Genomic DNA, 20,013 nt, shown 5'->3' with positions numbered 1-20,013 from the left:
ACAAGTGATCAAAAATCATCCCCAGCACTAACTAATGTAACGTGAATAACATAACTTTTGTAATGTATTTGACAATGATCACATAGTGTATGTAAGTACACATTCTTCAAAAGGACAACAACCAATCCTAGAGACCAAACAGTCAAAGCTCCAACAGAGGAATGTAGTAAACAAATACCTAGGACTTGAAAGGGGAAGGACAGAAAAAAAACAAACTACTCCGACTAAACTAAAGCCAGTCCAGTTTATGAGACATTTCGCTAAAATTAAAAATGTGAACCTAACGCTGAGGCTAGAATAAGAGTCAGCAGATCAGTGAATCCACTATTATTTTGTTCTATTATAATTCATCCTTTGGGGACCATGAGTGTCTTTACAAAATTTCATGGCGATCCATCCAATAGAGAAAGATACTTCAGTCTGGACCAAAGTGGTGGGCCAACATTAGCATGCCGTTAGCATGGCTAACTACAGTAGAATAGAATACCTCACAACACAACAACATACCAGTCGAGATACTGCGTGAATGGACTGTGTTAAAACATGTAACATCTGTCCAAGTCCTCACTACCCAGAACACTACTGGTTTTCCTTCTAACCAGTTTAGAACTGATGTAGACCTGGGACACCATGGGTCATGAGGGACAGGGTTGAGATTCAGCTTAGAAGTGGAGATGAGAGGCAGAGAGACAGAGAGGCTGAGTATCAGACCAGCTAAACAGATAGGAAAAGGAGCAGGAATTAAAAAGGCAAAAAGTAAGACATGAAGACCAAAAATAGCGAAAGAGCGAGACAGTGACGTAAGGACACAAAGGACATAGACAGAGGTAGTGAAGCCACTGCGAGAGAGAGAGAGAAATCCAGAACAGTCCGGAGAGAAGCAGGGTGTCCCGTGGTGTCCCTGTCTGAGAATAGCTGCTGTTAGCATGCACAGTCACACAGTCAGATACAGTCTGACAGCAGTCTTCAGCACCAACACCAGCCTCAGCTTAGCCCTCAATATTCACCCAACTGTACCATTTCACATGCACACGCACGCATGCACACACACACACACACACACACACACACACACTTTTCCTAACTGTTCACCCCGCGGACTTCTCCTCCCACTCTGTTCTGCCGCCAGCCTTCCCTCAGGGAGAGGAGCCCACTCACTTAAAGGGTGAGAGATCACGAAGAGGACCTTTTTAAGTCTTTTAAGTTTAGAGACTGTATGTGTGTGTGCATCTGCGTGTGTGTGTCTGATGTGGCAGAAAGTAGAAATTATGTAAAATGTGGATTTCTGGTACTTGGCATTTATAGTAAATGGTAGTCAAATTTGTGTTGTCTACAGGAAATCAGAGTTTTATTAAAGTGTCTGGTACAGGAAAAAGAAATAAGAGGACTGAGTGTTTCAGAGGAAAACATCTGTCTAGCTTTCATCACCAGATATGATAACAAAACCTTTAATGCATAACCTTGGGAAAGCGTTTCTAGCAGAGTGGTGTAGGACTGTTAGGAGACTTCATTTTAAAGAAACAATGTGATTAAATGTAAGCTGAGTCCTAAATAATGAAGTACACTGAGAGTAACCAATTCTCAGCCTGTCAGGAGATGGAACACAGTGCATTAAATGACCTTTTCATATTGGCCAGGATAAAGAGTGCTTTCACCAAAGCATAATTTAGTGCAGCCTGGGGAGCTGAGGGATTTGAGAATGCATGCAGAAATAGTTACACAAGTCCGAGCCCCTCCAGAGACACAGTGCACCGGCATCAAGACTGGGGTACACCACAGGTGGAACACTCAGTTGACTGTCTACTTTGTGGAGCTCACTGTGTAATCAACCTCTCCTTTAAAGTTCCAGATGTCAGCAGAATGTATTTTTACCCTGGCCTTTATACAGCGCAGTGTGCTAAAGATATAAATTCAGCTTACTGTGTCAAGGATGAGACAGACTCTGCTACCGTGACTTTTCTCTACACCATGAAATAGGGATCGACCAATATGCTTCATTATTCATGGCCAATACTGATATCAATTATTAGTAACCAAGGAGACCAATAAGTAATATTTGGACTGATAAACATTTGCAATTAAAATAAAAATCTTTTTGTCAAAATTTAGAATGACCAGTGATGGAATGAACCTTACTACAAGGGTACGGTACTTAAGTACAATGTTGAGGTACTTTACTTCAGTATTTCCATTTTCTGGTAGCCTACTTTATACTTCCACTCCATCACATGGATTTGATAGTTTTAGTATTTTGTATACTTTGTAGATTCAGATTTGTCAGTGTTGATAGGATGTTACTTGTGACATGTAGCCAATCAGATAGTGTTGTAGGTGGGACATTGTGTGGGAAAGACAGAGAAAGAATGCTGCCTGATAACCCAGCTATCATATCGTTAAATTCATTTATTTTATTGGCAATCGGATACAAAAATACTGAAAGTGATAATTGTTGAAAAATGTTGAATATCAGCCCTGATAATCGGCCATGCTGATAATCTATCTTATCTTATGTGATCAAAATGTGAACATATGTCACATGTTATGTGAATAACAGAGACATTGTTTCTAGAAAGTGTTGTTGCTGGTGACTTTCCCATATGTAATTCTTCAACGCTGGGAGCACCACAAATTAAACTCCATTTACTTTGCTGGAGACAGATGGTGAAATTTCATTGAACTGATGCTTTAAATATGGTAGAGTCGAGCAGAAGCACTGATGCTTGGGAGATTTACTGGAATTTTCACTTCTTTTCAAAAACAATACAAGCACAGTCTCAGTGGACAGAATCTGTATTGGTGAGTCACCAAAACTTTCACCTTTGTGAAGGACTACAAAAGTTTATTCATATTTTAGATGGAGTTCATTTTTTTCTTCATCTGCCTCTAGTCTTACAGAGCGCATGCATAATTGACACTCAGCTCAGCGTCTCCTGCGAGATGACCAGCTGTTATCCACTCACAGGTGGATGACTGAGCATTGTCTGTGAGACTAAGGCAGTCATTTTTTCTGTGAAGGGGCTGTCACCAGTAATGACAACCATGCACCTGTACCCATAATCCCTCATGCATGACAATACAATTACCCTAACCATATGCAAAATGTTACTGCAACTAATTAATTGAGATGTTTGTGACCAATAGAGATGCTGAGTGAACTGTACCACCCCGGGGTAGCAATGGCAGCTGAATGGACTGATGTGTTTGTCTGAGAGGCTGATGGTGCCTCTGTATGTGAACCTTCATCTCTGTTTGTCTGTTTGGATGCAGTTGGTTCACACACACCTGCAGAAGAGCAAATAACTGGGACTACAAACACAGCTTAGCAATAGCTACAAACCGTCTCGGATCTTACAGAAAATGTTGATGTGTGGGGTTTGGCACTGTACTTCGTGCATGTGTCAACATACTTGTGTGGGTTTGACTCAACCGGTGTTTTATGTCTGATAGTATAGTGTGATCTCCATGATTTAAGCTCACTTTTGATCCATCGACATTTCACCAAGTGGGCTGTGATTCTGCTATTACTATCATCATTATAATTGTAAATACACAGCTGTTGGCCCAGTTCACACAAAAGGTCATAAAATAAATATAAGGGCTACTGGGATAATTAACAGGGTAGGAAATAAGGTAATCTTCTCTCTAAACTTTGCCTTTTAAAGTAGTTTCACCTCTTTTTGCCTTTATCCAATTGAAACTTTCTGATAAGGAAAATCCTCCTCAATCCTCCCAAGTGACCCGCCTCCAACTCAAAGACATCACTCTGTAATGAAGACTTGAAGGAGGACTATTCTTTGTAAAAGGGGTTATAAGCAAAATAAAAAAAGCAGCCAAGTAGCCAGAAAAAAATGTTGGCAGTTAATGTTTCTGCGAACCACAGATACGTTCACATCTGTGCACGTCATATGTACAACATTGAGATTTCTACAATACATGTAATTTCATGTTCACATTACTTGTTATTGACATGAATTTTATAATGCAAGGTAGGATGGTGGTGGAGCTAAAACTGAGAAAGGGAGCACAGTTTGAGACTATGTTTCAACATGTGTAAGGCTGGGCTCTTGCTACAGGACTACAGGTATGTGAAACCGACTGTGAAACCAGGTTGCATCATGCAAATAAGGAAACTCTTCAAAGATGTTTCTCTCTCTGTTCATCTCAAAACTGCACACACATCAACACAGAAGAAACAAGTCTGGATGATGAAATGAGCTGTTTATTCTTCAATGAGAACAGGAGGTGAGGTTTTAACTGTCGTTTTATTATCTGTCAAAAGTAGTGTACTAGCTAATGTTAGCCTTGAGGGCTAGGGTTGTTTACCATTGCTTGGCAGGCAAACAGGTTTGATATTCATCAGGGAGACCCCGATGAGTCTGGAGCAGTTCAGGAGGTTTAAGACTGGATCTGTACACCCCTCACATTAACAGATCATCTGTGCCGACCTTCAGGACCAACCAAGCTCTCAGCCCAGATTTCTCCTCAAATTGTCAGGAGGGGCAAATCGGGGTTAAATCAGCCCGATATTCCTGTAGTCTGAGCCCAGCGTAAGTGTAAGACCATTGGATATTTTTAAGGGGAAGTCGGGACATCTCCAGCCGTGTTTGTAGAGATCAAAACAGAAATCTAAAGCCAAAACATGATCTTTTCCCCTCACGCTACCCCAGTGGTTTTTGTGCCTAAACCTAACCAGATCACAAACACAGTGTTGTCACAACATAGAATTGAAAACTGAACATATTACTATTGCAATATAAAATGACACATTATCTAATTCACATCATATCACCCACTATCAGTGCCTCTGAATATATGATCTTGGTAAAAAAAAAAAAAAATGTGTTGGGTAACAAGAAGAGTGTGTTGTGATCAATAAACGTCACATTCTGTAGAAAAAGAAGGCCTACGAATATACAATCAGACATACGTCAATTAGCATGGAGTATCTGGTTGTGTGTGTGTGTGTGTGTGTGTGTGTGTGTGTGTGTGTGTGTTTGTCACCTCATCACAGTGGATCGGCGGACATCTTAACTGACACAGTTTTTCCCCGTTCACACAACGACATGACAGGCAGCCCTCGTCCCACTCTGATCCTGCCTGGCTCACACACACAAAAAACACACAATATTTACATTCAATCACAAGTTTTCTGAAATGCAGGTAATATGATGATGCCTCAACAGGCTGTTGGTCTTTCTTTCACCTACACACACATGACCGTGTCAGTCTGTGTAGGTTTGAAGTGCAACTGGTCAGGATCTATTTCTTCAGTGATTCCACTAATGCTCAGGCTGTACCCTGGTGCAGGGTACAGCCTGGTGCAGGTCATGTAGGCCTGTTATGATGCTGTAATTATAACAACACATAATGCAGACTACATTGTATAGTTAATGTGTGTGTGTTGGCTATGGGAATTATTAACAGTGCTCGGTTTTTACCCATATGAAAGCACCCACAAGAGATTGCCTTCGTAGCTCACACTGAGCCATTTAGTGTTATATTCATGAGGTGGTTGATTAAGAAACCATAGAAGCTCTTTAGGTAAATGGACATTAGTCATCGCTGGTCGACAGACAATGAGAACATAAACAGGGGATAAAAAAAAAAGGGATAAACAGACTAGACAGGCAGAAAGAAAGAGACAGGCAGCAAGAATGACTGAGAGGGGTAGATGAAGGGAGAAAGACAGAGAAAGAAAGAAGAAGACTGAAGGAGAGGGGCTGAGGCGAAAAACGAAGTGAGAGATTGAAGACGGATCCTGCAAGGAAAGCAGAAGAGAGACTAGAGAGAGATAAAGCTGAGGTATAATAGGATAAAGAAAGAAACAAGGAATGAAAGAGAAAAGCCTACAGAAGGAAGATCAAGAGGGGGGATATGACCACTTGTCAGTGTATGATTAATTCTTATAATCCCATAATATCCCCTCCATCATAAATAATTCCTGGCAGGCTTGCCAAGTTGTGGCCTGAGTGCCGTCTTTCTACGGCACTTCCTTCATAATTGATGAGGCTGAAGGCTGCGGAGGCATTGTGGTGTAATGTGGCCTGCGGGGCATGTCACTCATCTTCTAATAGGCCCTTCTTTATGAGTAAATAACACAATGAGGGTGAATGTCAGGGAACGTAAACAACACGCTTATGGTAAGATTCAGACAAACGCCACAATGAGCCAGGCACAATGGGGACAAGCTACCAAGTTAGCTGGGCAGCAGATGTCTGTTTGGGTGTTAGCCAGTGTGTGTGTGTGTTTTTGTGTGTATGTATACCTCCCACAGCATGCCCTGGTCATGGCAGGGGCAGAGGGCGGGGATGACACACACGCCCTCAGTGTTTCGGTAAAGCCCCTCCCGACACACGCAGCCCTCGGCGGAGTGGCTGCAGTTAATGGGAGGGGAATAAATGTCCTGGCAGCTCCTCTCACACAGCGGGACCTCCTCAGACACACTCCTCCTCCACCGCTCCCCGACAGGACACGCTGCAGAGGAAGGAGAGGGATAGGAGTGACATGAAAAAATGTGTCATGGAAGAGAGGAGAAAATGGATAGTAGAGTGTAGACAGTAGGATGGAGAGGGGTGATTGATAAGTTGGAGAGAATGTGATGAGGAATTGGTGAGGAAGAGGGAGCACAGGGAAATAAAGGGAGGTGTGGACAGACAATGGGTGCATTCAAGGTAAACTATTAATCATCACAACACTTTAAATTATATTTCTCAGTGCTTTTCTCTTTTGCTGTGACATATAAATTATATTCCCTAATTAACATGCAATGCTAATTGAACTTTCACTTAACACCTCAACCCAACAGAGGCTGTACAATCATAGTTCAGCAAGTGTAACTAGACACAGCGGGCCTGTCAAGCCTCACATTTCTATATTCCCAAGTGGGTGGGACTCCAGTAAACAGTGCAGGGCTCTGCATTATAAGGGTAACTACACAAAGTCAACAATTACCACTGCCAACTATCAGTAACCATATTTTTACTCTTCACCCTGTGCTGCAGTGCTGCATCATTAGCTACAAGCCTGATTCCAAAAACATTGAGCTGCTGTGTGAAAATAAAAAAAGAAGCAATCATTTGCAAACAACTGTTTTACAGTGTGTCCCTAAGCCCATGCAGTAATCTCCTTTATACAATCATGTGTTTGACAAAGTGGTGAACCTCACCCCATCCTTGCTTGTGAACGACTGAGCCCTTCGAGGATGCCCCTTTCATACCCAATCATGATCGTGGCCAGTGAACCTGTTCACCTGTGGAATGTTCCAAACAAGTGTTTTCACAGCCTTTTGTTGCTCCTGTCCCAACATGTGTAAAACATGTTGCTGCCATCAAATTCAGAATAAGCAGATGTTTACAAAAATCAATGAAGTTGATGACGTAAAACATTAAATATACTGTCTGTGTATATTTACACATTACATATTTTTTCCGAGGATGGGGGGTCATGTCCCTTCTGCCCCCTCTGGGATTTACACCTATGGTCGTGTTTACATCATTTATGTGGCTAAAGGTTCTGTTAGGTAGAATCACTGCAGTTTGTATGCCTCCACCAGTCAAGTTGCTGTTCCTGAGCTGTGATGTTAAATAGTGGCCAGAACATTTTTTGCAGCATATTAAGATGTCATTACAAGAAGCTTGAGGTCTCCACTGCCATAAATATTGTTATCATTTAACAAAAATATCTGAATATTGTTTATGATGATCAATTTCCCCTCTTCTCACTCACCACAGTCAGGAGCCATGCAGCTTGTGGTGCGGTGGTCAGGGCCCTCACATGGAGCCCCTCCAAACTGGCTGGACTGCAGGATGACTCTGGTGGAGCTCTGTCGCCCCATACCACAGGTTGCTGAGCATGGGCTCCACTGGGACCAGCTGGACCACTCACAGTCAACTGCAGGAAGGGAGAGTGGGAGAATGGTACAAACACCTTTAGGTCAGTGCGTTAATCTTACCTTCATTTACCTGAGGCGCCGCATATGGAAAATATCTGTAAAAATAAAACTACAATGGCAGGTAATATGCCCACTTTGCTTTTTATTAAAGCCATTTGTTAACACCTACCAGGAACAATGCTGAAACAGGCAATGAAACAAATCCCCAATGCAAACAACAGACAAAATAAGGTAGTTTTCTCATTGATGTGTGCAGTTTTAGACAAATTCTCAACAAATTTACTGCATGCTATATTTTTAGATTTGACTTAGAGGTTTCTTGGATAAAATTAAGCATTAATGGGAAGGAGAGATTGAAAAAAAGGAAGAGAGATAAAGAGTAAAAAGCAGCCAGTTCTTATCCTCCTATCTGTACTCATTATAAGAACACTTTACTCATCATCTCCCATGTAGAGATTTGAGAACACAGACTCTGGCAAGAACAAAGTAAAACACAGAAATAACCTAAAACAATTCAAATCTCTACATCTGCTGTAGTGAATTTAATTACAATGCAGATGGTCTTACTGATCTACTTGCAGGCGAATTTACCTGCTCTATTTGTACATCAGTTTCTATTAGTGTGAGAATGTGACTTACTTTTGCTGTAACTTCTGTATATGCTAGAGATGGAGGAGCAGATCAGAAGACTTGTGTCTGCTTTCCCAAAGTTTCCCAATTGCAAATTTTAAAGATGTTGTGTGGAACTACTGTGTTGTGCTGGAAGCTGGTTGTGAGTTTATGATAGCAGACTCAATTTATAGACTAACATTAGCTATTGTTGCTCTCTGTTAGTGGAGCACAGAGAGGCACTGAGACGAGGCACTTGAGAGTCACATCTTTCGGACTGTCACAAAAAATCCGACCTTAGTCCTTCCATTAAGAAATCCACAGTCCAGAAGCATTAAACAATTTAAACAAACCATCCAATCCTGTGTGTTAATAGGTTATTTTTGTATATTGTTTTTTTAGGGCATTTAAACTGATCACTATTGACTGTGAGAAGTCAAACCTGTTCTATACACCTAATGCCATCAATGGTTAGTACATGAACTGTTCTCTTATCACTGCTCTGATCAGTGTTAATATGGGATCCTATTTTTACAAATTGTAAGCTGTCACTGTCATGATTTCTGTTTAACTGAAGTTCTATTGAAAGCTGTAGGAGGCAGCACTCTTCAACACTCTAATCAACATTGTTCTTGCCAGAGAGGAAGATAAAAGGCACGGCTGATCAGATGATGACAGATAAAAACCTGGGTCGAATCACAGAGCTATTCACACAGTCTAGGATACGAGGGGTTGCAACCTACTCCCTGTTATCTTTCAGCTCTCTCTCCTCCTGCTAGTTTAAGATGGTATCGCTTGTTTATAAAACAAAAACCCAGTAATGGCCTTTGTAGGATGTGATTGATGTGACTGCCGCTCAGTTATTTGAGCCAACTGTTGCAGCAGCTGTTACTAACTATAGATAGGCTGACATATCTATCATGGTCCTGACAGGTCAACTAAAGAATATTGTTGCTGGTGCTTTCGTAGCTAAAACAGAGGGGCCCTATAAAGTGCAAAAAATGCGCCCGGTAAGAACAGCTGTGACGGATCACTCACCATCACAGAGCTCCGAGGTACAGTTGAACACTCCTCCCTGGCACACACTGGAGCAAGTTAGAAGAAGAATCAGGTGAGGGAGGTTATACATTATGTGGGACAAAACAGTGAGGTTGATATTACTGAACACTGACACACCAACGCAACCATCATGTCACGCAGTTGAGACCATCAGACTATATTAAATGAGTATCAAAACCACTGTGAGGTAGATGAAATGACTTACGGCATGTCTGCTGCATGTCAGACTATCTATTACAGGAGATATCATAGTACCAAACTGGACTGCTGTTGACTGTATAACTGAGGCGATGAAATTCAACTCTGCTGAAGCTCGACAGCACTTGCACAAATAAAAGAAGATGATGTGAGTAGCATGCTGAAGCTGAGGTGGACAATTGTAGAGAAAGATACTTGATTATCGAGTCTCATTTCCAGGTCTTTAAACATGTGAAGAGACCCAAAGCATCCCCTATGCTTATTTTAAGCAGGACCACAACCTTGCACTCACCTTAACCAAGTAGTTTTAGTTGCTTAAACTTAACTTTGACCAAAGTGGTAGAAGATCAGAAAATACTCAGTTGTTGTATTGGTCATAAGAGTTATTCTGAAGTATTGAATTACTGAAATATGATTTATGTGAATTAGCAATTGCTTGATGCATGTTTTATCTCTATTTATTGATTAAATCAAGGTTAAATAAATAAAACAATTGCAATCTAGGAAATAAAGAATAAATAAAGAATAAATAAACACATTTAGTTGCATACTGTACCAAAGTATTATTTTTCTTTTTTATAAAATATGTTATATTCAATTAATGACTCTTTTTTAAATCATCATTAAATCCTTTTTTAAGCTATTGTTAGAGGTACATACCCACGTGATGCCGCATGGTCTTAGTATGAAGTGATGAAAATCGAACTTAATTAATGCAGGAGGGAATGCTCTCGCTTCAAGGCAGCCTATGTATTGCATATTACAAACCTCAGAAATTATTAATGGCTTACATTAATATCTGTTTTATGTGGACATGAGAATTACTTCTGATATGAGAACTGGGTGAGTGGGAGTATATTCAGATTGTTGAAGAAGCACAGCCACAGTCGCAATTGTGCCACAATGTCCTTTAGAAGGGATGAACGACTACATGAATTCATTAATATTCCAGAACCACTTGATTAAGACGTAAAAGGGACAAACTCGTAATAAAAAAAAATAGAGGCAATGCTGATAAAAGAATTGAAGCCACCGCAGTGTAAAAGTCTCAATAAAACACATTTAAATTGTCATAGTACATTAGTCGCTCAGTGAAAGTCAAGTTCAAGTTCACTGACCACACACAGCTATAACTCCTCAACCCCATTTGATGTTAAAAAATGCACACCTTTATGTGCTCACCTTTGTCCACTTTCAGGAAGATATCTATGGAACAGAATTAAGCAGTGTCTTTTCCCCACCACAATCCTTTGTTTTGCCCGAGAGGCGAAGACATGTTTCACAAAACTGACAAATTGCATGAACTTTACCAAATCCCATAGTACGCATGGTCAAACATGCTTATCATATCTCCTCCTGTTTGAGCTCTCCCCTCTTGAATGCATAAAAAATAAGAGGCACACTCCGGGACTTTGGGCTGTATTTTCTGACGTCTGCATCACATATTTCAAAATGGATCTTTAAAATGTGTCCAAGCAATGCAGCTTTTTATACCTGAGTCACAGGTATACCTGAGTGTTTTTTTTGATTGTTGCGGGCAAAAATCCTTGATTATGCGGCACGTTTGCGGCACGTTTTATGCGATGAAATTGCGGGAATTTGCAAAAATTGCAGGAACTTGCGGTTTGATAAATATGAAAAAAAAAGTGATTCCCCCAGCACTCTGTTACTAGGCTCACTAGGCTCCTACCTTAACGTAAAGAGTCATTTCTAATGACTTCCTATGATAAGCAAGCATACTACATCACAAAAAGTGCTGGGAATAATTAAGTTCTCATCTTGTTTTATTTCAGACCTTAATAAACACATGGCTCAAACTTACAAAACTTTGACGTCGACGTCGACGATGATGACGACACTTCATAACGTTCCCAAGGCAACAGGAGGAAAATGGCTGCTCTTGTGTGAAGTAAACGCAACATTTTTCAACTTTCTGCGAAGATATATGTGACTTTTTTGCAACGAAAATGCGGGGATTATGAAATCATGCAAGCCCCGCATATTTCGCGCATTTTGAGCGGAAATCGGCGATTTATGCGGCCAAAGTGCTGCGTCTTTGAAAGAATGCGGCCACCGCATAAATGTGCGGACTTTGGCTGATTATGCGTTGAATTATGCGATCGCATAATCGCATTTTTCTGGAGGGACTGTCTATCAGTATCCTACAGTCCACTGTGTGACAGTCAGCTGTTTATTGTTCCTTCGACTCATTCAGTTGGGAGATATTACCTGACCATGTCATATTTAACAGCTATTTGCATTCAGGTGGTCTTTGATCAGGACTACTTTGCCACTTGGTCTATACCAATGAAGCTGTAGCAAGGTGTAAATAACTGAAACCAGGAAGAAACTTTGAACTTGGTTGCAGCTCGTCTCGGAAGCTATCGAGTCTCATCTGACAGCGCTTTACCCTCTGAAGGCAACAGTCAATGTATTAGGTCTGCCGTGTAGCCAGCGGATATCCAGATAGCGGATATCTGGGCCAAGACATCCTCTTCTGTGCGCCGGCCATTGTTCACAGTCTGATTAGCAACTTGAGACACAAGAATTGAGTAGGTGTTGAGGGATGACAGATAAATCTGATAAATCAGTAAAAGTTTACCTAGGAGCAACCAAAGTCAGCTGAAACATGTTCGGTCAAAACTATCCGGACTACAAACAGAAAACAGAACACCTCTGATACCAAAATCTTCCCCCTTGCCCTACAGATTCTGCATTCATATGCAGATATCTGTTTATGGAGATAAGGTTGGAGCCTCAATATGTTAATCACAAGAAAATGGCAATATTATGCATAGATGTGTAATTACTCTGACTGCCAGAAGGGTAAGACAAAAGTTCTGCACTGCAGGTTCAAAGGACAGGCTGGATGCTCATAACATGACCTTGGTGACCTAAGAAATGACTAAATCAGCGAATGAATGGACGAAACCATGTGTAGTGTATTACCATGTGTTGCAGAGGTTCTGAATGGCTGTTCCAGGTGGCAGCAGTGTCTCTGTGAGCTCCTCAGTGGTGACATTCCAGCTTTGGTAAGGAGTCGGCAAAGACAGTGGTGAACAGGGACAGTCAGCGTGGAACACACAGGAGCCTTCATGCAACACCTATGAGAGACACAGTGAGACTGGGAAGAATCCGATCTTATCATGGGTAAAATAAAATCCTATCACATCCAACCACACGCAAACAGAGACACACACAAAATGAAGTGTGCAAACCTGTCCAGGAGGGCAAGTACACCCAGGGGTGCAGGGTCCCTGCAAACACTGAGTGTGTGACCACAGGTCTTCACAGGTATATGGACATGAACCGGAGCAGTCACTAAACACCTTCCCACTGGGACACTCTGCATCACACAGAGACAAATGAAAATACAATTATTAATATCGCCTCTAAAATATATTTCAATTTACAGACGTGTGTTTATTTCTCTATGCACACTTTACAGTTCACAGCTCCGTTACATTTAAGGACACAAATTTGCATGTTAATAAACTAGAGGAAGGAATTACTGAAGAAACTGTGGTGTGAATGCAGGATATTGAAAGGCTGATTCTAAACTGCATTGCTGGCTTTCAAAGTTATATATTATCAATAATGTATGAAGTTGAATGATTGGTATGATTAGTATAATTTAAAATTTGAATACAACTCATATTGGATGAAATATGTGGAACATTATAAAGTTTTAAGGGGGTTTAATTCTGAAAGAATGAATTAGTGGATAAAGGTTGAAAAGAGTATGAATAGTTGCTCATGAATGATGAAGGATGCAAACATAGTGTCAGCTAAGAGACAAATTGCGATGCCTTAATCCCACTGAGCTAAACTGCATTGCTTGAGTAAGGGCTGGGAGCTAAACTGCATTGCTTGAGTAAGGGCTGGGAGCTAAACTGCATTGCTTGAGTAAGGGCTGGGAGCTAAACTGCATTGCAAGGAGAATTTACATTTGGAGGAGTCAAAAGTGTAAGTCTGTTTACTTCCATAGTTACATGTCTGTGAAAGGCAAAAATGTTCCTTTTTTATGTATATGTAATGTATTACGGGTGAAAGTTTTGGGAATGAAGATTGATAGTTTTTAAGAAGATTTTAAAGCTCTTCCCCACTTTGTTTTGTCCCACTCTAGCTCTGAACATTCCACTCCACAGATAATAATGTAAAAATCTTAGAGGGGCTGACTTAAAACTTAAAACCGCAATTGTATATCAATGATATGAAAATGTTGAATAATTGAGTCCAAAGTGTCGCGGATCTTTTAAAGTCTGATCGCAGCGTCTATTGTGATTGTATGAATAAGTGGGACAGGGTTGAAGATGAGTGGGTGTAAAGGTTTTCTGAATACTTTTGCTGAGGATTTGAAAACGGAATAATACCCAAAATGAATAAAAGATGTGGATAATTTGAAAGTTTGAATGAAGTTTCCAACTCCAATATGAATGAGTAGATACGACTGTTACCAGGCAGGCAGCTGTTGGTGTTACAGACAGTGTGCTGTTCAAGTGGTCTGACACAAGCCGGCCCACCAGGCTCTGGCTCTATAAGGACTGTCTTGTTCCGCATTGACAGCCCACCACCACATGTGGCGCTGCACTCACTCCAGGGTGACCACTCGCTCAACAAGCACCCCGCTAGAGAGAGGACAGAGGACACAGAATAGACAGGCTAAAACAAAGACAGCCTCTAGAAAGTGAAATGTGTCGAATAAACACTGGGTCGAATTTGTATGGTGCAAATTATTTTCTCAGTTGTGCATGCGGCTACTTGTTCCATGTCAGACCTGGACACGATGGCATATCACAGTTCTCTGTCTGCTTGGTGTCACTGCAGGAAGGACCATCCTCTGTGTCCTGGCAGAGCCGCGTCCTCTTCCTCTGGCTACGCCCGCATGAGGTTGAGCAGGAGCTCCATGGGCTCCAGGGCTCGTACACCGGGCAGGGAAGCTTGGTACAAACCAGAGTGCCATTCTCACACACACTGCAGATAGAGGGTTGTTTGGAAAAATGAGATAAAGGGTGAGCTCATGTTTACCAGAAAAGAAAGGTAGACCTGAGCCGTGTAGAGTCTGAAAGTCTGCTCTGCAAGTAAACTTCCTCTCATAATATTACAGACCATTTTGGACAAACTGTTCTGCAACCTCAAACTCGTGATTTTGACTCTTCACGTCTGAAAATGAGATAGACACCAAGCCGCTCTCACCAGGTGTTACAGTCCATGGAAAGCTCCTCTTTAGGGAGGAACTCCAGCGTCCCGTTGCCTGATGGGATACCACAGCGACACTCTGTCACTGACACACAGTGGCCATCCTGCAACAACTGTCCCTCTGGACACCGGCAACCTAAGAAGTTAAGGACGAAAGAAAAATGAAAGAGAAATTGAAAAATAGACTCTCTACATTTTGCTGTCTGATCCAGTAATGAAAAAGTACTGTTCTTTTTAGAAGGCAAAGATTACCTGGGTGACAGGCTCCTTGGAGACACTGCACATGCTCCCATAAGTCAGTGCAGCTGCGAGGACATTGATTGGCACAGCTCTCTTGGTAGGTCCGTCCCCTATCCTCACAGCGCTCACCTAGGAAACAAGGAATCAATTTTTTCCACTCTTCATAAATAAAGAGATACGCAAAGCTCACTGAATGTGCTTCAGGAAGTGACTTCACCTTCCTGTAGCATTTTTTTTTTACCCAAAGTGCTGCCTGATGTTTCCACTTACCTCTCTGTAAACGTCCCTTGTATTCGTTACAGTATGTTAATATCTAAGTCTAGTGAATTTAAAACAAAGGCAGAGTTGTACCTGGGCAGAGGCCTGTGTTGCAGCTCTGGCTCTGTGTCTGTTGGCTTTTACAAGAGGGTCCTGGAGGAGAGGCCAGGGGCCGCCTGAAGCGTTGCCTGACTCCACCGCTGCAGGGCTCTGCACAGGCTGTCCAGGCGCTCCACACACTCCACTGGCAGAAATCTGAAAGGGTAGAATGATTATCATAACTACCATCAGCTCCGTTCTCCTCCTAATTATAATGACTGCAATTATCATGATGACTGCTGTAACAGCCGTAATTGCTATTATACTCATCATCATAAGCGATAACAAAAGCACATTTATTGTTTATGGATTTATGTACAAGCATACTTAAGCTGGTGAGATGGTTGATTTATATCAGAGATTAGAGTTTGTTGTATTTATTTGAATAAAAAACTCTCCACGCTTAGCACTTCTTAGATATCTGGACCAACAATGATGAAGTACAATACATCAAATATTTGAAATGCAAATCAAACCTAAGGTCCATTAGGCATTTTAGTAATTCATAGCCATTCCCTTTTTATGTCCAAAGGGGACAGGCCAGAGAGGGATGGATGAAATGATGAAGTTGAATCATTCTTTGCACAGACACAACAGCAAATCCAATCAACCTGATGTATCCCCACAGACACATGGACATCAAACTCTTCCTTTCTTCCTCAAATCGCTTTCCCATTTTTACTCCTTTGGGGAATGATAAGAAAAAGGGCAGCGGAGACGCACAATACAAATTTTCACAGTGGATACTGATTGCAAGCTCCTGAACGATCTACTGATGGTAACTATTCATCTGAACAGGCAGCAGTGAACTGACGTACATAAAGAAAGATTTATGAAAACCTGTTACCAGTCATCGGTATTTAATTATACTGAGAAAAAAACTGGGTGTGACTTTGTGGCACTTTCCTAACCTGATTTGAATCTTAATTCCAGTAACACTTTATAATAACCATCATTGATAGGTATTAATAGTTGTGTCATTAAAACCAAACAATGAATTGCTTTACAAACCATTTATTAGGCAAGTGTTTATTGTAAAGTTGTTTATAATACTAAATGCTATAAATAATAAATACTGTGTAATTATTTAATAAATGGTTAATAGAGTAGTTTATTGTTTGTTAACAGTGACATAACTATTAACTTAAGTTAAATTAATGATACATTTACCATGTATTAATAATAGTTATTATAAGGTGTTACCTGAGAACCCTTAGGCCCCATTCTTGGGCCTCTTTTGTGCATCCTTTACAACCATCTCCCACTAGCTTAGACAAAGTAAATAATTACCATAATTATGTGAATTACAAACAGATTTACAGAACAATAATACCAAGTGACTACAGTCCCCTAATACCACTGAGTAGCTGCATTCTACAAATCAAATCCACATTAAGAAAATTACTAAATTAGCCTAAAATCATTTTAAGAATTTATCAAGAATTAAAGGACTTATGTTGGATCAGGCTGCTGCAACTCATTCAGAACACGGCTGCTAAACCCTCACTCAGACTAGAAACTTCAAAGGTCTTAGCACTGGCCTCCAGTGTGTCAAATAACTGATCTTACATCGAAGGGTTGAGGGCTAAAATACATCTGTGATCTGTTGCTACATTATGAGCTGTGTAGACCACTCAGGCTTTCTGGGATCGGGCTATTCCCTGGGTCAAAACTAAACATGGAGAAACGACATTAAGTTTTTAAGATCCAAATCCCACTGGCAACTGGGCCAGGATTAAAATCCTGTTTTATTCTGGCCCAGTCCCCAGGATAAAATACCTTTCATATCACATTCACATCGCATTTTTATGACAACTTTTTAAATAGAAGGTGGTGGGAATGGTGGTGGAGTTACAGGTGATAAGGCAGTCAAGCAACTGACTGCAATTTGAGAATGTGTTTTAACACTTGTTACAGTGAAACCACTTGATACTTTTAAGGAGACCTCGGGACAATCTCCAGCTGCATTTGTGGCCAAACATGATCTTTTCCTGACCCTAAACAAGTGGTTTTTGGTAAACCAAAGGGATAAAGTATTCTCACAAAGCTGTAACATAGAGAATGTAAAGTTTAAACAAATCTGTGATTAGCAGAAACGTACATTACCAACATTTATTCTTCCGACTGGGTTGCCAAATTTCACTTCATAAATAATATGCCAAAGATGTTTCTGTTTTCCTCTGCTCTTTCTGAAATTAAATTCTGAGCTATTTATTCACATCTCTCACTGTACTGTTACTGCACAAGACTGTTTTATTCAGTTTAAGCTTATATTTATCCTTTCTTTAATTCTTCAAAATCCTTTTTAGATGTGTCTTTTTATGTTGGCTTGTGTTTCTTGTCTTAATGTCTTTTGTGTTTTATGTAAATCACATTGAATTTCCTCAAAGCTGAAAGTTGTTACACAAGTACATTCGCCTTGCATTGTATTCCAGCCATATTTTGGCATCAAAGTGCTTCCCTCTCCACTCCAGAGAGAGTCATTTCATCACTACAGTCACTGGCTGACCCAATCTGGTTCCATGCTTGTCTAGCTCTGACTCGTTCACTGTGTTGTCTGCATACAATCTCATGGTGGGGGCAAAGTATCAGTATAGCTGCTGCAACATGCTGAGGGGAACTCGGGTGGAGCAAAACTGTCCCATTCATTACTTTTCCGCACTGAGGAGTTTAAGGAGCAACTGGAGCTTGACAAGGGCAGACTGAAGAACTGACTGCATTTCTGCTCTGAGATAAAAGGCTGACTCACTTCAGAGTGAACCTCTTTTTGTCCTCTTGGACACACTCCATTACCTCTGCAGATGTTGGAATCTGGACAGGACCTCTCCTCTACCAGTGGTCCTGGACATTGGCTGTCCTCCTCCTCTCTAGAGACTGGAAGACCAGAATCCAGGTCCAAACAGGCCCGGAAACGCCTCTGAATTGAAACCATTTTACTGCCAGGGATAACTCCTGCTTGTGAGGTGCTGTCCTGCAGGGAGGCAGAGGGCACACAGGGAGAGCATGGAGTCCACTCTGACCACTCGCTGAGGATGACTAAAAGAAGGGAAAAAAAAGGCAGAGTAACAGAATGATGGGATTATTCACGCAGGAGCTCTTCACATTGCTCTCATTTCTCTGCTTTCTTACCTTCACACTCTCTCATGTCACACTGTAAAGTTCCATCATGGCAGAGACTGGAGGACAGAAGAGCCAAAAAGATGATAATAACAATTTGTCAAACTGAGGCATAGATCCCAGAGAAATAGTGAAGAGAGAAAACAAGAAGTAAATAAAAAGAGAAACAGTAGGTACTGATTGAAATGCAACACAGAGGTAACCATGGCAAAAGTCCCTCATACTGCATTTATCTTGTTTAAATGCAGTGCTTGGTGTAGTGAATTTGGGTTGTTTCGATACGATATCAGTATTGGATATGCTTCCAATACTGTATCGGCAAGTACACAACTCTGACACTACATGATTTATTTATTAGAAACAAAATTTTGCTACTTTCCAGCAACGTCCCATACACCTGTATGCAACTCTTAGACCAGGGTCCAAAAGCCAGAGACCACTAGTCAAGATACTTCTATTTTGCGTTTGTTTTTAAATGCAATTTTATTTTCTTTCATTACAAATGATAATTAGCTTAAAATTTAAGTGATTCATGTGAAAAATGTCCATGAATTTCAGAATATCTTAGTATTTGTTTTGTCCCCCTTTTGCTTTAATGACAGCATGCACTCGAGCTGCATGGACTCCAAAAGTTAGTGTAAAACCTGCTGACTCATGTTATCCCAGCATGATCTGACAGTGCTCCACAAAGCTTCTTGTGATGTCACTGAATGTTTGGCTTTTTCAGTCTTCAAGTATACCAAATAATGTTCAGTGGGGTTGAGGTCAGGTGACTGTGGAGGAAAGTCCATGACAGTCAGGTCTTGGTCTTCTTTGGTCTCTAAGGAGGTCTTGTGAGGTGTGTTTGTAAGTATCTTGATTGGTGGTCTCACTTTTTGACTGTACTGGATATAAACTGTGTACATGTATAAGAAATAGTATATATATTTTAACGTACTGGTATTGGATTGGTACACAGTGTCAGCTGATACACAAAGTTCATGAATTGGTATTGGGAAGAAAAAATGGCTTCAGTACATCGCCAACTAAAACACAGTTTCTGTTACTTGGGAAGAGTCCCACATTTTCTGTCATGAAAATAAAATTGGAAAGTTAAACTACATTGTCCTAACAGGAAAAAATATACAGAAAGAAACAGCCCTCTGCCATGGCTCCATATTTAAATATATAAATATATTCAATATATGCTTTTAACAACCAGGTACTGCAGCCTATGGTGACCGTGGCTCCCTGAGGGACAGTGACAGGTTTGGGTGGTTCTCCTGAAGCTTGGTGCTGCAGGTGGACGCAGCCACACTCCTCTGGAGGAACACAACTCCCGTTCTGCTGCAGCAGGCCCTGGA

The 20,013-nt window shown here is 41.0% G+C and overlaps 1 protein-coding gene across 1 annotated transcript in view; it reads right to left on the bottom strand.

The window, feature by feature from the left end:
* The window catches only part of sspo (SCO-spondin), an 86,702-nt gene that overhangs the window by 8,953 nt on the left and 57,736 nt on the right, over nucleotides 1-20,013 (bottom strand). The window contains 12 exon segments of the mRNA XM_073488441.1: nucleotides 5,002-5,097; nucleotides 6,266-6,474; nucleotides 9,539-9,585; nucleotides 12,707-12,861; nucleotides 12,976-13,103; nucleotides 14,541-14,731; nucleotides 14,954-15,092; nucleotides 15,209-15,325; nucleotides 15,548-15,709; nucleotides 18,347-18,589; nucleotides 18,683-18,729; nucleotides 19,869-20,008. Coding sequence (XP_073344542.1) covers nucleotides 5,002-5,097; nucleotides 6,266-6,474; nucleotides 9,539-9,585; nucleotides 12,707-12,861; nucleotides 12,976-13,103; nucleotides 14,541-14,731; nucleotides 14,954-15,092; nucleotides 15,209-15,325; nucleotides 15,548-15,709; nucleotides 18,347-18,589; nucleotides 18,683-18,729; nucleotides 19,869-20,008 — 1,674 coding nt within the window.

The sequence above is a fragment of the Pagrus major genome, chromosome 19 (assembly GCF_040436345.1).
Source record: "Pagrus major chromosome 19, Pma_NU_1.0".
Classification (NCBI taxonomy): Eukaryota; Metazoa; Chordata; class Actinopteri; order Spariformes; family Sparidae; genus Pagrus; species Pagrus major.
Note: the sequence above shows the minus strand (reverse complement) of the source record. Positions and strands in the feature narration are given on the sequence as shown.